This window comes from Felis catus, chromosome B3 (assembly GCF_018350175.1).
Source record: "Felis catus isolate Fca126 chromosome B3, F.catus_Fca126_mat1.0, whole genome shotgun sequence".
NCBI classification, from domain to species: Eukaryota; Metazoa; Chordata; class Mammalia; order Carnivora; family Felidae; genus Felis; species Felis catus.
In genome coordinates this window covers 62,618,285-62,633,373 of record NC_058373.1, presented here as the reverse complement: position 1 = coordinate 62,633,373, position 15,089 = coordinate 62,618,285, and the positions used below count along the sequence as shown (strand labels likewise).

Below are 15,089 nucleotides of genomic sequence, written 5' to 3'. Positions count from 1 at the left end.
GCCTGTGTAAGTTGACCATTTCTCTTTCGTACTCCTTGGGGAAGGAGTAGAGTTTGGAAGAAGACATGGTCTGAGATGTGGTGGACAGACGTTGATGAATAGGTGTCAGAGGAAAAAGCAGTTGCCCTACTGTACTTTTGTGCCTGATGGCTTCACTGAATTGATTGGTTAAGCGTGGCAGGGATGCATCTTAGTCGGGAAGCAGTCATGGGGTCAGGTGAACAGTGATACCTAGCTCAGCCACCTTTTACCAACCTTAAAAAGGTTCAAAACAGTTCTGCTTTTAAGAGGTTCTGAGCAGATACCTAGCTGAGGATGCTCAAGGACCAGTAAGCCAACATATTAAGAATTATGACAAACACTGAGCTGGCTGAGAGCTGCGGTGAGGATAGGCCACCCGACAGCACCACTGTTCTCACCTTTAAACCACTGGCCCCTAGATAGTTCGAAAAGTGCCAACACTGAGAAAGAGGTGCTGACACACCTGCAGTGGTTGGCCAGAGCTTTGTCCACAGTGGAGCAGGTGAGAGAGCCAAATGGCTCAGAGAAGGTGTAGGTTGCTTCAAAGGTGAGGCTTTTTCATGCCCTAAAGCAAACAATAAAAGACAGGTGGGTGAAAAGCAAAATAAAAGGGATTAGCAATGCTGCAAAATACACGGCACACAGTTGAACTCAGCTCATTATTAGACAATGCTGCCCAGTACAAAGTGGAGTGAGAAGCCGTGTTGGTGGGGCCCCCTGAGGCCTGCACTTCTCCAGAGCTGTTGGGGGTAGCTTCTGTGCTTTTACATCACCTTGTAGTCTGCAGGGGAGCATGGAAAAAGTCCGCCCTTCTTTTATTTCCCTCTTCAGCCTACACAATGGCTTTTTGTGAGAGGGCTTGGTAAGGCAGAGCAGAAGGGAAGTGAAAGAGTTTCCAAGGTTCTTCTAGTTGCCCCCCCCCCACCTTTGTGTAGACGGTGACATGTGGCTTTTGCAGTTGCACACAGCTTCACGCATTGGGCACATACAGCGGTGTGTGCGGCAAGAGCCTGCTGGCTGATAAGAAGGGCACTGTTCGGCCAGAACAGGGCTGGGTTGGCGGGGAGCAGTGGCCGAACAGCTTTATTTTCATAGGTTAGAAATCAGCTGCAGAAGTGCCCGTCAGGAAGGAGAGGTCTGTGCAAAGTGGGGTTACTCTCCTTTAACTGCTTCCACCATTAGGGTCATTTCTAGGTGTTTACTTCTATTAGAAGTTACTGTGCACATTTATGCCCTGGCAGCCTGAGTTTGAAGGAGGAGATAATCCTCTTTTGAAAGTGAAGTTTTGGAGGGCGAAGGATCAGGAGTTTGCTAAGCTGTTCAGACTGAGTTTGTGTTGGAATCGTTTCTTTCCCCCATGATGCTGAGGTGCAGAGAAATGTGTCTCTGAAGTTTTAATCCTAAGAAAGACTTTTCTGCCTAACAGCTCTAGATTTCTGCACAGTATGAGAGCGCAGCTTTGGAAGCTCTTCTGTCTACCTTGTTTTCCAGTTTTCACTAGGGAATTCTAAGATACTGTGTTCTTCAGTTGAGTATTTATATCCTGTTTTGAAAGGCTGGGTGGAGAGCATCTACTTGTTTCTACATGTTTCTTTAAGGGGAACCAAAAGGTCAGGTCCTGAGCTTTAGGGCTACCACAACTATTTAAAAGGGGTAATAATTGTCCTCCCCTTCCTGTCTGCAGAGAATGGAGGTATTTCTGGAATTGCAATGCAATAACAAAAGGGCCACAGCTGTATACTTTTTCCCTTTTTTTTTTTTTTGTCTCTCAATGGAGGGCAGGACCACAATAGCTTTGCTCATTTCACCGGACCAGCACTAAGCCCGGTGCCTGGCACATAGTAGGAAGTGCCTAGAGTTGGTTGATCATCTGGTTGATCACTGCATTAGATAGAATTGGCCCTGGTATCAGTGTGGTGTCACTGTCGTAATCCACTTGGATACCCACATCCACAGCCCATAATCTGGTTCGAGGGAGTAGAAGGCTAAAGAGAAGCCCTGCAAATCACAGCTGTACCAGCCATTCTGGCTACAGTTTCTTTATGTCCAAGTTAAAGGACATGGGCTCAGCCTGCCTGTTCTTTCCAGGCACAAGACATACACAGCTATAGTCCATGTAGTAGTCAACAGACACAACATAGACTATGTGGCCCGTTCGTTGCCCCCTCTGTCCCGACCCTACGGCCTAATGTTGAGCTATAAAAATACCTGCTTTATTGACAGTTTTGGGTCACATCTGTTTTAATTGCTGACATAGCTTGTGGGTTTCTGCTGCCAGAAAAGCTGTGTTATACTCTTTGTTCCCTCCAGTAGCTAGTTTAAAAAATAAAAAAACAAGGACTTCTTTTTTTTCACCACCTGCCCAGGCTCTCCCAGGCTCTCCATCCTAAGTGTACAAACAGCCATGGCTCCCAAAGTCATGCACTGTGTACATGAGCCACCTGGTCAGTGGGGAGCACCTGGGCCAAACCAGTTCCATATAAACATTCTATAAACATTGGCCAAGATACTACTGAGGGACCAGAAAATTCCCACCGAATTCTTGTCCTCAAGAAATTTACAGACATGCCAATAAGAATCTACTCTTGTCACTGCCCTGTTTTCTTAACTTCAATAATCTGCTTTTAAAATAGTTTATCAGTTAGCCAGCAGTATGATTTTAACTCCCCATAGAATATTTTCCACAAATCACTACCATTAATTCAAGAACTATTTATTTAGTGCCTGCAGTGTGCCAAGCGAGCCTCAAAAGTCCCCAAGCCAACGTGTCCAGAGAGGCAATTATGTTGATTACCAAGAAATTCCTTTTAAATATACCTCTCTCAAAAATAAATAAACAAGCAAACAAACCTCTCTCTGCTAACCTCAGTGTTTAGAGTCATGAGTTGAGGTCTCTGCCCAGCTTATGACCTAGAGGCCACCTGCCCCCCCCCCCCCCCCCCCCCCCCCCCCCCCGGCTCTCTACTGGTAGTTGGGGCAGTATTGTGTCATGGCAGTCGGCCTCTGTGCATGGGCAGCTCACAGCATCATGAGGACCTGGTGAGGGGAGGCAGTGTGTTCTTGGAAGGGACCCTGAACTGGAAAATAGGAACCTTGCGGACTCCGTAATAGCACTGGTTAGGGCCTTGACCCTGCTTTTTCCTCCTAACCGAATGGGAATTCATGAGAGCAACTGGAGGTAACAGATGTGAGAGGGCTTGGAGATGTTGGGAATAAAAGTGCAGCGTAGACATAGGAGGTAATATATTTTCTAGGGAGTGTCTGTCCCTTTGGGCATAAGTGATGCCTGGAAAGAAATACAAAGGGGCAGGTGATAAACATCATAGCAGGGCCCAGACCATCAGCGTCAGCATCACCCGGGAACTTGTTAGAAATGCCATGTCTTAGGCCCCATCCCAGGCCAACTGGGTGAGAGATTCAGAGGCTAGAGCCCGCCTTTGTGTTTTAACTAGCCTTCCAGGTGATTCTGACTCTAAAATCAAAACCACCGGCCCAGACTTTGCCTCCGATTCTGTAACTTAGGGTTTAGGTGTTTCTGTTTTGACAGATGGCCACAAGGTGACTTTTGGCCTTTTTTCTCAGTTGAAGCCAGCTGCCCTGCTGGGAGAAAAGCAAACACTGTGTCCCCAGAGTTTGTAAGAAAAAGGGGGAGAGCCTGCTGCATTACTGGTTATCTTTTGAAGGTGCCAGAACTTGCCCTGGAGAACTGGTAAAGGAGGCAGGCCTGACAGAGTCCTCCCTCCCCCTCCCACTGATGGTGTTTGCCTCACCTCCTGCCCTGGGGCCTGCTGCTCCTGAGTCAGACCTTAAAAGGAGCAGTGGGTGCCACACTTGTTCTTTCTGGTGCCAGGTCTGTGCTATTTCACTTCGTCGGCGTCAAGTGGATGCTTAATGAGGGGCCGTGACGTCGGCAGGCCGACTTGAGAGAAAGCAGCCTCAGTCTGTGCTTCTTGCCGCTCTTCTCCCTGCCTACCCAGCCTCGAGTCCTCCCCTCAGTGAGACCGTGGCCCCCCCTGCGTCAGCCCTTCTGAGTCCTCCCCTCAGTGAGGCCGTGGCCCCCCCTGCGTCAGCCCTTCCGCAAAAGCACCGGCAGTCCTCACTCAGAGCTGCTTGCTGGGTCTGTGGACACTGATAAGTGGCTGGAGAGGCAGAGTGAAGTGGTATCTTTAGTTTCTCCTATGCCTTTGACCACACCCCCCTTCCCAACTTAGTCCCCAAAATAAGAAGATATGGCCATGTGGGGGGTTTTGCCATTTCCTTTGGGGTTTTTTTTTTGGGGGGGGGGGATAGGAGGGGTTGTGCCATCTTTTCCTGTTATTCCTGTCCCTGAAGCCAGGGTTGGGACTGAAATTGACTGGTGGTCAAACTCTCCAAACTTGTGCCTTGTTAGATAGCTGGCTCTTCCTTGACTGTAAGAAAATACAGTCGTGCTGCTCCTTTGGGGGGGAAAAAAAACCCTTAACTCCAGGAGATCTGAGCAAACCCCACAAGGGAGTTTGTTTCTGAGGAAAATATTAAGCAAAGACTGTGGTGGGAGTTCGTGAGAGTGCCACTGATGGAAACAGAAGAGGGAATGCGCTGACCTTTGGAAGTCGGTGTGCAGAGGTAGGGGCAATGCTTAGGAATCTCGGTGACCCAGCTCGTGAGGCTCTGAACTCCAGTCAACTCCTCCAGGACAGTAAAGGAAGCTCACTGTCCTGGAAGGCTGGGGAAACTTTACAAACCATCCCTTGTTTCCCTGAAGTGCTCTGATCCTAGTGAAGATGAGACTGGAAGAGAAGGTAAAGGAGAGGATAGGAAACAAAGTAGACAGAGATCAAACCAAATAGCTATCCATTTATTTAACACACAATGACTGAGTGCCAGGCTACTGCTGATAGAGTGCCTGCTGCGGGCCGGGATATTTTGCATTCTCTTTCATTTTCTTGACACCCCTTCAAGGGAGGTGTTACTGGCCCCATTTTTCAGATAAGAAAACCAAGGCCTTAGAGGTTTAACTTGACCAAGGTTACCCAGCTAGCTGATGACAGACCTAGCCCATGTCTGTTCCTACCCTGCTGCCTCTCCTCAAAAAACATACCTCCCTTGCAATATGGTCTGCTGCTCCCCTCTGCCCAGGTGATAGGGGCTCAGGATGGAGAGATATTCTGCCCCTTCTGCCCTCCGTGTTATGAGGCCCTAAGTAAAGCTGTCATTGCCCTACTATTCTGCAGGCACCTTCCTTCTCATTTCCTCCAGCTCTGTGCCTGGGTTCCCAATAGTGCTGTCTCATGAAGAGCTTCCCACCTTTGAGGAAAGTCTTGTCAGCTGGTTGGAGAGGAAAGAGGCATCTAAGAGGAAGTCTCCCAGCCCGGCCTGTAGACAAAGGAGCCAGGAATTGTTGCAGCCAGGCTCCCATGACCCTGAGGTTTATGGAGGGGTGTCTATGCTTCCCTCCTTCTCCACGGCTGGTTCCATCCCAGGGGAGGAGGGTGCTCGCCCCCTTAGCTGCTGCCCTGAAGAAGGCTCCCCCTTTGTTGAGAAAAGCTGTGATACTTTTCTGGCACTACAGTCTTCCAAGGGTGAAGACCGCCTGTGCTGGTCTCTGCACTCTCTAACCCCTAGTGACTCCCATGACATCCTTTCTCCTAATGTCCTTCTAGATGTTACCCTCAGAAACCCTATTTTTCCGTAACCCTTCTGTCCAGCTTTCTTTTCTTTTCTTTCTTTTTTTTTTTTAAGTTCATTTATTTCGAGAGAGGGCACGTGAGCAGGGTAGGGGCACAGGGAGAGAAAGAGAGAGAAAGAGAGAGAATACCAAACAGGCTGTGCTCCAACTTGGGGCTTGATCCCACGAACCGCGAGATCATGACTTGAGCTAAAATCAAGAGTCGGACGCCCACCCGAGCCACCCAGGCACCCCTTGCCCAGCTTTCTCTACTGCTTAGGTCCTGTTTGTAAGGGCCGAGCCAGAGTTCTGCCTGAATTCTACATCCCCTTCCCATAGTCAGACATACCTTGGCATATACCCTCTAACGAAGGCCTGTCTATACGGTTGGTACCATGGAGGCGGGGCGGGGGGTGGCCGTTGGGAGCAGTTTGTGAATCTTAGAATTCAGATTCTTGAAGATGATGGTGATGATAATGATGATTGCTGTTATTATTATTTTGAGACATCTGAATTCAAGGGCTCTGCTTGAATCTGCTCTTCCCCACCTCTATCCTTTGGGAGTCATGGGTCAGGCCCAGGCCCCTGCTCCAAATACGTATATGTATGACTGGAGAGCAAGAGGAAAACTTCAGTTGGAATCATTCGCCCTTACCTATTCATGTCTCAGAGGGGTCTTCCCACACGCATAAGAATATTCCCAAGCCTTTTCAAAATTCCACACCAACCTCTTCCACCCCCTTCACCTTATCCCATTCCCAACCAGCTAACCAGTCTCCTCACTCCCCGCTACAGGAAGTTGGCACCACCCACTCACTGGCCTCTCTGGCACCTTCCCAGGTGCCTCAGCTGCCCACCCAACTCTGAAGCCAGGAAGCTTGCACCCGGCCGGGGCAGCCCTCGCCGGGTCCCCGACATAGCCAGCAACAAGTCCTTAGAGTCTAGAGTCTGTCTTTGGCCCTAGCTCACCATATCTCCCAGCCTAAACCCTTCCTACTCAACCCGCGGTCCAGGAAACAGCAGCACAGCTGTCACCTGGAGCCGATTAGAAATGCACATTGCCAGGCCCCCCACAGACCTACCGAATTAGGACCTGCAATACTCTGCACCTTAACATGTGAGAAGCACTGCTCTAAACAATCTGATCTGCTGAAAAGACACCCCCTCCTCATGCTTCCTGCAGCCCTCCCTCCCTTCCACAGTGGAGAAACCCTGAGCATGATCTGGACACTCCCTAGAGAACCCAGAGAGGCTGGTGAGTGAGGCCTAGGACCCTCAGCAGAGAGGAGCAGCCACCACCACAGGGCCAAAGAGGAGGGGAACAGAGGGGGCCACATGGGGAGATCCAGGCAGGAGCTTGGGGGGCAAAAGACACACGTGGTGAGAAAGGAAGGGGCACCTGCCTTTTCGAGCAGAAGTGAGATGGTTCCCTTTGGGCTCCTCCCACCATCCCCAGCTCCTGTCAGGCTCTTGCAGCCAAGAATGGCTCCTGCTGTGCAGCCTGGGGCTGCTGGGTGCCTGAGTTTCTCCCTCCCTCTTGCTGGCAAAGTCACCATCGCCCACCGGCTGCACTGCTGGTAGTGGGTGCTCAGGAAATGTTTGTTGAATTGAGAGGAAGCCACAGCTTGTGCGGAGTCTGAATAATTCACCAGCCGTGGGCCTCAGGGGAGGGGCAGGAACAGAGACTAAGTAGGAAAGACAAGTCCTGAAGTTGTACTTCGCCAGAGTCGCTGTTTCTCTGTCCCTCGTCTGAGTCCTTGCTATTGCATGACCTTGGTGCAGGGAGGTGGTGGGGAAGAGGAAGTAGGAGATGGCAGGAAATGGCCCTGGGCTGCAGGGCTGCCCTCTTCCCTCCCCTTGGGGTACACTTGAAGTCTGACCTGGGTAGGGGGGAGGGTGTCCCTGCTGGTGAGCTTTCCCACCCTACTGTGGAGGGGCGGGGGGGGGGGGGGGAGAGGCTATTCTCTCACCACCCAACTCCACCCCATTTCAGAGAGGAGGCCTTTCCAGGAACCCTCTCTTTTGCAGAGGAGACCTGAGCTCTACTCTCCTGTCCCCAGCTCAGCCCCCACCTGCTGTGCCCTCCCTTTCTGGGCCTCAGCCTCCTCTTCCAGGAAGGCAGGAGGCTGCCAGCTGATGGCTGACGTTCCACTCGTTTGCCATCCTGTGAGTCTGGGGCTGTGAGTCACCTGGGTGCAAGGCAGAGGCATGGGAAAGGGCCCAGGCCTGGGCTGGTCCTGCCAGCTACTGAGGCTGCCTCCACCTCCAAAGCCACAGCTGGAAAGAGAAGCCAGGCCCTGGGGGTGATAGAGGCCAGGTGAGCCAGGTGCTGAGTGTTTCCAAGCCTCGCTTTCTTGCCAGCCTCAGAGACCAGGTGTGACATAGGAATACACCAAGAGCTTTACCTGCAGGTGAAAACACACCCGTACACAGGGATGTGCACCTGAGATACAAGGAAGGCCAGCTCCTTGCCCTCACGATGTCACCCCACTGGAAAGTTTGCCCAACGGCTCAGCTGGACTGCCACAAGCCACCAGCAACCAGACACCCACCACGCACAAGAGTCCTGACTGCATTCTTCCCTCCTCCTCTGCCCAGCCCGGCCCCTTTGCTCCCAGGGGCTTTGCTCAGCATCTTCCCGCGGGGCCCGGACCTCCTGTCCTGCTTCTCACACCTCCTGCGCCCCTTGCCCTTTGGCCCATTCCCCTGGTGGGCCTGCTTCGTTGTGCCAAGCCCTGCTGGGCCCCAGCCTTGCCAGACCTGTCTTCTCTGGGCTCTAAGGGCCCTGCTCCTCCTTGGGGCTTGGAGCAAGTCTGTACTTCCGGCTCAGCCTGGGGGTCATTCCACCCCGGGAGCTGCTCAGAACCATCTGGCTGGGACACAGGGTTCTCCTGGGCTCCAGGCCTTGGAGGGAGCACACACACACTCGCCCCGGGCCCAGGGCTACTGGCTCCTCCTAGAGAAAGGTCAAGGGGAACCAAGTCAGTGTTTTGTGGAGAGGCAGGTTCTGGACCGGCTCTCGAGACTCCTGACTCCCTTTTTGGCCCCTCTGGGGATACTGGGGCTGGGCTGGTTGCTGGGGCACTTGTGGGTCTGCTCAGCTCCACCTCGCTCTGCTTCTGTGAGTGTTCCTCCTCGCTCCGACTCTTTCTGGTACTTTGGCTTCCCTGAAACAAGAGATTGGCCCTGCTGGCTGGCGAATCCAGAGCGCAGATCCCCAGCCCGTCCCATCCTGTTCCCAAACACCCACCTCCTGGCTCTCCAGCTCCTCCTTGCCTTCCTTCGTCTCCCACCTGTAGAAACACGACACATGGCAGGGTCTACTCCTACCCATGCCCTTCACATCAGTTGCTCTGTAGCCAGGGGCCCATGTTCCCAGGGAGCAACTAGACCCCAAGGGTCTCAGAGGAGTGTCAGAGCCAGAACAAGGCTCCAGGATACTTCCCTTCCAACCCGACCTTGTTCCCCAAATCCTGCCATTTCCTCTGAACGCCAGCCACTTGAGCTCCATCCCAGGTGCCCAGCTGAAGTTTATGGCCAGGCCTGGGCCACCCTGAGTTCCATGGAGACTCTGGACGTGTCCCTGCCTGCACCGCCTGGAAAGGCATGCCTGACTTCCTGGGGGAAGGCAACTGCTGTAATTACTGCGGCCTCCCTGGGCACCAGGCTCTCGCTGCTGCTGCCTTTGCTGCTGGCCTCTCCTGGAACCTCATTAACCTGCCGCCAGGCAGCCGTCAGGCAGGAGGCAGCGGCCCCGAGGCCCGGAGCATGAAGCTGGACCAGTGCTGGTCCTGACCTCCCAGGGGCAAGGGAGATCCAGGAAATCAGGAAGCCCAGATGATTCCCCTGATTTTGCCCCCTGCCCCCTGTTACCTGCGGGCCCTGCCAGTCAGCCTCTCTGTCCCCCGGGCTTTGCTTCGTGTGGCAGACACCACTGAGGATCTGCTGGGTTGCCCACCCCGAGTAGTACCACCTGCAAGAGATGACCCACGAATCAAGCAGAGAAGAGGGCATGGCAGCCCAGCTCCTTCACCAGCTCATGCAACCCTGCTCCTCCTTTATTCCCAACTCACCTTTACCATCAGGGGACAAGGGTGGGGGCTGTAGCTTTCGGTGGCTCCTGGGACCTAAGTGGGGCAAAGGAAATGGGGAAAGAGTGGGGTGATAAAGGATCCAAGGAAGCAACACCATTTTTCCACGATCAGGAAGCTGTCTGTCTTTCTCCTAGTCCAGTTGTGGGTGTTCTGACTCCCCAAAAGAGCCCCGGTCTGGGGATCGAGAGAGCTGGGTGCCTGTGCTCACTTTGCCATTCCTGGCTAGGTAGCTGGCTGAGCCTCTCCAGCCCCAGCTTCCTCCTATGTGAAGTCAGGGGACCAGCAGTTCTAAGAGCTCTGTCCCTACAACAGGCCAGGGACAGGGAGACTGGAGCTTTCACCCGTGAGGGACCAACTTCAAAAGGATCCCAGTGCAGACTTCCTGTGAGCCTCCTCCCCGGAACTGCTGGGGTCAGAACCCAGGGTAGGAGCTGTGGGTTTGGAGGGAGGGAAGGTGCCCTGCTCTAATAGCAAGGGAGAGGAAGGAAGATGTTCTTCCGTGCCTCCTCCTAGCTCCAGAAATAAGTGGCACACCAAGAGACAGAGAAAGGAGGGGAAGCAGGGGGTGGGGGGAGGCTGTGATAAAAGCCAAGGAGGGGAGGGAGGTGAGGTGGGTATTGGCTCACCCCTGGTGCCGCCCGCCCTGGCCGGGCCCTCTTCTCGAGGCTTGCTGGAGTCCTGTAGCCTGTGGAGCCAGAGAGTCAGGCTGCTGTGGGATGGACACAAGCTAGGGCAAGCCTCACACAACCACTGCCTCCCCCAGCTCCAACCCCAGAACAGACGGGGGAAAGGTGGGGGACCCGGTGCCCGCCCTGAGCCCAGGGCCCAACCAGAGGGCCCAGGAAGACTCTTAACCACCCTGGAGACGGTCTCACCAGCCCTCCAAGAAGCACCCACAGTTAATCCTGCCCTAAGCCCCACAAACATGTCAGTCCAACAAGCTGCCCAGCCCTGCCACCCACGTGGGCTTGGCCTTGTCCAGGTCCCACGGGCGGCGCCAGTCACCCTGTGCGTCTCTGTGCCTGGCCACACGGGCCAGGTCGATCTGTTCCCGCTCCTGCTTCCATTGGGCGTAGTCCCAGCCCACTTCCTGGGGTCCCCCCACTGGTCGGTGGGGAACCGGGCCTGGGACCAGGCCTGGACTCTGGGGCTCCCGAGCACCCTGCAGGGAGAAGACACTCAGCACCATGGGGTAGAAGCAGGAAGGCCTGGGCTTGGAGTGGAAATCTGGATACTACTGACCCCTTCCTCTCCAGGTTTCCACGTCCCCGTCTAAAAATTAAATCCATTCCGTCTCTAACGTGTTGTTTGCCATAGATACGGTTTCCATCCACTTGTTAGCTGTGTCTTTTGGGCAAGTTACTTAACCTCTCTGTGTATCATTTTCTCATCTGTAAAATGGGGATAATAATAGCACCTCTCCAGGGGTTATAGGGGAGGGAGGGTATGGACAGGCCCAGAGTGGAGAGGCATCTGGCAGCAGTCATCAAGAGCCAGTACTAGGGGCTGCTGCCACCTAGAGGTCACACCTGGCACATGGCCAGTCCCCTGCAGCCTCCTGGCCCACCCCAAGGCCCGTCAGAGATCCAGTTAGGGTAAGGGGCTGACCTCTGACTTCTCCTGTCTCTCACTGCAAGGCCCGCCCAACGTGGAGACTGGCCAGAGAAAGGAAGAAGGGGTGGGAATTTTTGCTGATGCTACCTGGGCATGTCCCCATAGATGAGGGACATAGGTGACTCAGCTTCTCCGCCTCCCCCAAATGAGCACTGCCACTTTCATGTCCCCATCCTCTCTTGAAGATGTACCTTCCGTGCCGAATCCGAGCTGACGGCCATCTGCATGGAGGGGGTCCGGCCCAAGCCCCCTCCAGGTGACCCTCCTGCCCCCCGGTTCTTTGCTCTGGTGGGCTTCTCACTTACGATCCGCTTGGCCTGGAGGAGGTGAGGATGGGTGGTGTGGCACAGCCAGGTAAGAAGAGGCCTTCGGCCTGGTGCCTGGGCTTCCCCCGCCCACCCTGCTTACCTCAGCTTTGTTCTCCATGGTCACAGCCAGCTCCACCCGGTCCCCCAGGCAGAAAGTACCGGTGTGATACTCCACCTCCTCGTCCTCAAGCATCGCACCTGCTGCTTCAGGTCCGAGGGATCTCACCCAGTTCCGGCTGACCACCCGCTTCTCCTGCGGAATGGGATGCCATGCCCTCAGGCCACATGGGCAGGGCTGAGCAGAGCTGGGCACTGAGTCCTCTGGGAGGTTCCCCAAGGCTGGCTTCCAGCCCTGGACCTCCCTGGAATGCCCATAGAGGAGCTGATTCTATGGGGCATTCACATGCCAGTGGCATTAGGTTATCCAGGCCCTGGGGCCACCCTGGGGCCCAAGATGCCATAGCAGCCTGTCATCTCTGAGCTGGGAAATCCAAAGCACTCGGACAATGGGGCTTTGTCCCTCCGATACTGCTCCTGGCTTTCGGCCCCACTTCTCTGTCCCTGTAGGGTTTGGGTTTTAGGAGTAGCCTGTGGTTTACAGCGCAGGTGCAGGGCTATGGGACTGGGAAAGGGTATGGGGAGGCTTCTATTCGGTGGCCTTTCAGCTGTGGCCCTTTGGGTGCAGGGGAACTGGGTGGGCTGGGCTGCAGAAGGCTGGGAACTGACGGGTGAGCCCCAGAACTGTGAGTGGAGGAAACAGAGGAGCAGGAGCGGTTGTCTTCCCCTGACGCAGGCTGGGCCTCCACCTCCTCGCAGGGCCGGGTCCCCAGGGCCTGGCATGGTGCCCTGTAAACTACAGACCCTCCGTCAGCACTCGCAGAGCAGCTACAGGAGTGAACAACCCACGCTGTCACCCCGGGGTGGGGCTTACGCCGGGAACCTGGCTGATAGTGACAGTGAGGCCATCAGGTCGGAGGAATTCCTGCGCGGTCACAGCCATGCCCCCCTGCTCCGCCTGCCGACGGTCTTCCTGGATCTCCTACGGGAGGGCCCGGGGTCAGCACAGGCCATGGCCCCCCAGACGCACACAGACAGGCCTACACAGAGAGACACCAGTGGGACACCAGGGGGCAGAGGCACGGCATCACAGAGTCCCCAAGGTCCTCTCAGAGTTTCTGAGATGAACCACATGGCCCTAACCCTGGCCCCAGGCCTAGAGCCTGCAGGGAGAGACCGCCATGCAGGGGTCTGCGAGACAGACAGGGAGTGCCCACCCAGCTGCCCTTCCCGGCCCATCACAGCCCGCTCACCTGGTACCTGCGGAGTAAGGCCTGGTTCTTCTTTCGAAGGGCCACTATCCTCCGATCCAGCTCTGCATCCTTCTCTTCCTGCCTGCTCAGGGGTGACTCAGCTCCGTGAGGCCCCTGCAGAGGGCAGGGGGCCCAAGCTCCTGACTGCCGGGCCCATCCCTTATCAGGCCCCTAACTTTCACATTCACCTGAGAACCATATTCTTACCACGAATGGACCCCGGCTCTCCGGAGCTAGGCTCACAAGGGGGGATGGCACATGGAAGGTCCCAAGTCCCCACCCTACTAGTCTTGTCTGCCCAGCTCTCCGCCTCCTCAGGGGTTCAGATCAGGGCCTCATACGGGGCCCTCCGCTCTCAGCAGTGGGCTGCCCCTCCCCCGGGCTCTCCAGGGAGCTCCACTGCCGAGAGAGCCTGCCGAGCAGGAATGAGAGTTATAAATGGCTCTGGCAGCGGAACCTGCCGTGACTGGGAAGTTGCCAGGGGATTCAGGAGGTCGAGGAGGGGAGCTGTTTGGCTCCCAGGCCCAGAACCACGGTAAAAAAGAGAAGCCCCTGCTCTGTCCTGGGCTCCCAGGCCCCGGGCCCCACTCCCCAGGCTTGCAGTCCAGCCTGTGGGAAAGAGCCACCGTCGCGAGCCCAGCCTTTCCAGGCCTGAGCTTCTTTCCGGCAGTCGGGGCAGGAGAGAGCCAGCTCCATGGGCAGGCCCAGCAGAGGAGCCACCCTAAGCAAACCATGCCTCTGCCCCGAAATCCCCAGGTCTCTCCCTGTGTGGCTGCAGGGTCTCCCTTGTAGCCAAACGCCCCCTGCCCAGCCCCCTGCAGGCCTAGGCACAGCCCTGTTCCTCCCAGGCCCAGCTGTCCCCAGCTGCCCCCAGAGTGTGGCTGCCTGGCGTCCCGGCCTCCTCCCAGCCCCCAGAAGCCCCCCGCCAAAGGTGAGGTGCCACTCACAGCCGAGTGCATGGCAACAGCGGGCACTGAGAGAATTCCAGAGCAGCCCCAGGGGAGCCAGAGCCGGAGGGAAGCCGGAGCCGCCGAGCCACCACCGGAGCCGGGCCTCTGCTGGCCTCTCCCTGCCGGCTTCACTGCTCAGCACACGAGATCATGTTGTGATTACAAAAGACTCCTCTGGGCTCACAGCCAGGAATGCTGTCGCCGCCGCCCCCACCCATCCACTCTCAGAGGGCAAGGACCAGGGCACTGGCCCTGCCCAGCACCTCTCTCCCTGCCCCGCCCCAGCGTCCCCAGAGACAGGGCAAGAACCTTTCTCTGTCAGGTTGGCCCACGCAGGGGTCCTGGCTGCCCCAGGCCCTGCCTTCTCTGAGGCTCTATGCCCAGCGGAGCCCCAGCCTGGACGCACCTGCAGAGGGATGGGCAGCCAACAGAAGCCTCCATTCCTCCCAGGAGTAAAGAACCTATAGGATGCAGCTGAGCCCATCGGGCATCCTAGTCGGAGGGCCCCCACCTCAAATGAGCCTCTCCCTATTTGTCCTCATCACCTCTGGTTTCAGGAATTTGAGGGGAACAAGAAGCTCACCTCCCCTCGGCCACCAAATACTACTACATACCTGACATAACACCATTAGTCATTCCTTTAGGTTGAACAGTGTCTTCCCTGTGTTTTAAAGTACAGCCACTCCAGAGAGGCTCAGCTGTCCAAGTCTCCCCTCGGTATGGGGAGATGGGCCTTCCCGCAGGGCCCGTGCCACCGCAGCCCAGAGCCGGCCACTCAGGGTCCCAACTCTGGGCGCTTCCTGGCCTTGCTCTCCAGGACTGGCCTTTCATCCTCTCCTACCCTGAGAAAGGAGGCAGCCTTTCTCAGGAAAATCTCTCTCCAAATCTTCCCAGTATGGCTGAGGGAAGCGGCTTGCCTGGCAGTCCCACTCTTAGAGCCCCTGGGAGCTGAGGCTTGGGGTGCTGGGAGGAGGGGTGTCTCTCTGTATCAAGGGTACCTATGGTCTATTTCAACAGCTACGGGGACCCGACCTCCAAGACCTGATGGGAGGGAGAGGTCCCTGCATCCCCCACATTCCTGATGGAACAGCCCTCAGTTTCGCTAATCCCATGATCTGTCTCCAGAGCAGAAATCCTCGCTGCCT

At 55.6% G+C, this 15,089-nt stretch overlaps 1 protein-coding gene across 3 annotated transcripts; it reads right to left on the bottom strand.

Moving 5' to 3' along the window:
- Nucleotides 1-4,837: 4,837 nt before the first annotated feature.
- Nucleotides 4,838-14,098, bottom strand: CCDC9B (coiled-coil domain containing 9B). Of its 3 annotated transcripts, none has more exons than XM_045059540.1 (11): nt 13,942-14,098; nt 12,995-13,108; nt 12,616-12,723; nt 11,785-11,937; nt 11,568-11,693; nt 10,725-10,924; nt 10,389-10,447; nt 9,742-9,795; nt 9,542-9,641; nt 8,919-8,961; nt 4,838-8,835 (listed from the first exon to the last, which is right to left on the bottom strand). In XM_045059540.1, the coding sequence occupies exons 1-11, from the start codon at nt 13,951-13,953 to the stop codon at nt 8,296-8,298; spliced, it is 1,509 nt and encodes a 502-aa protein (XP_044915475.1). In that variant the 5' UTR covers nt 13,954-14,098; the 3' UTR covers nt 4,838-8,295. The 3 variants fall into 3 exon arrangements, with proteins under 3 accessions (XP_044915475.1, XP_044915476.1, XP_044915477.1); XM_045059541.1 differs by lacking the exon at nt 13,942-14,098 and adding an exon at nt 13,202-13,922 and having other exon boundaries at nt 12,616-12,781; XM_045059542.1 differs by lacking the exon at nt 13,942-14,098 and adding an exon at nt 13,202-13,922 and having other exon boundaries at nt 12,616-12,781; nt 13,002-13,108.
- Nucleotides 14,099-15,089: the final 991 nt, after the last annotated feature.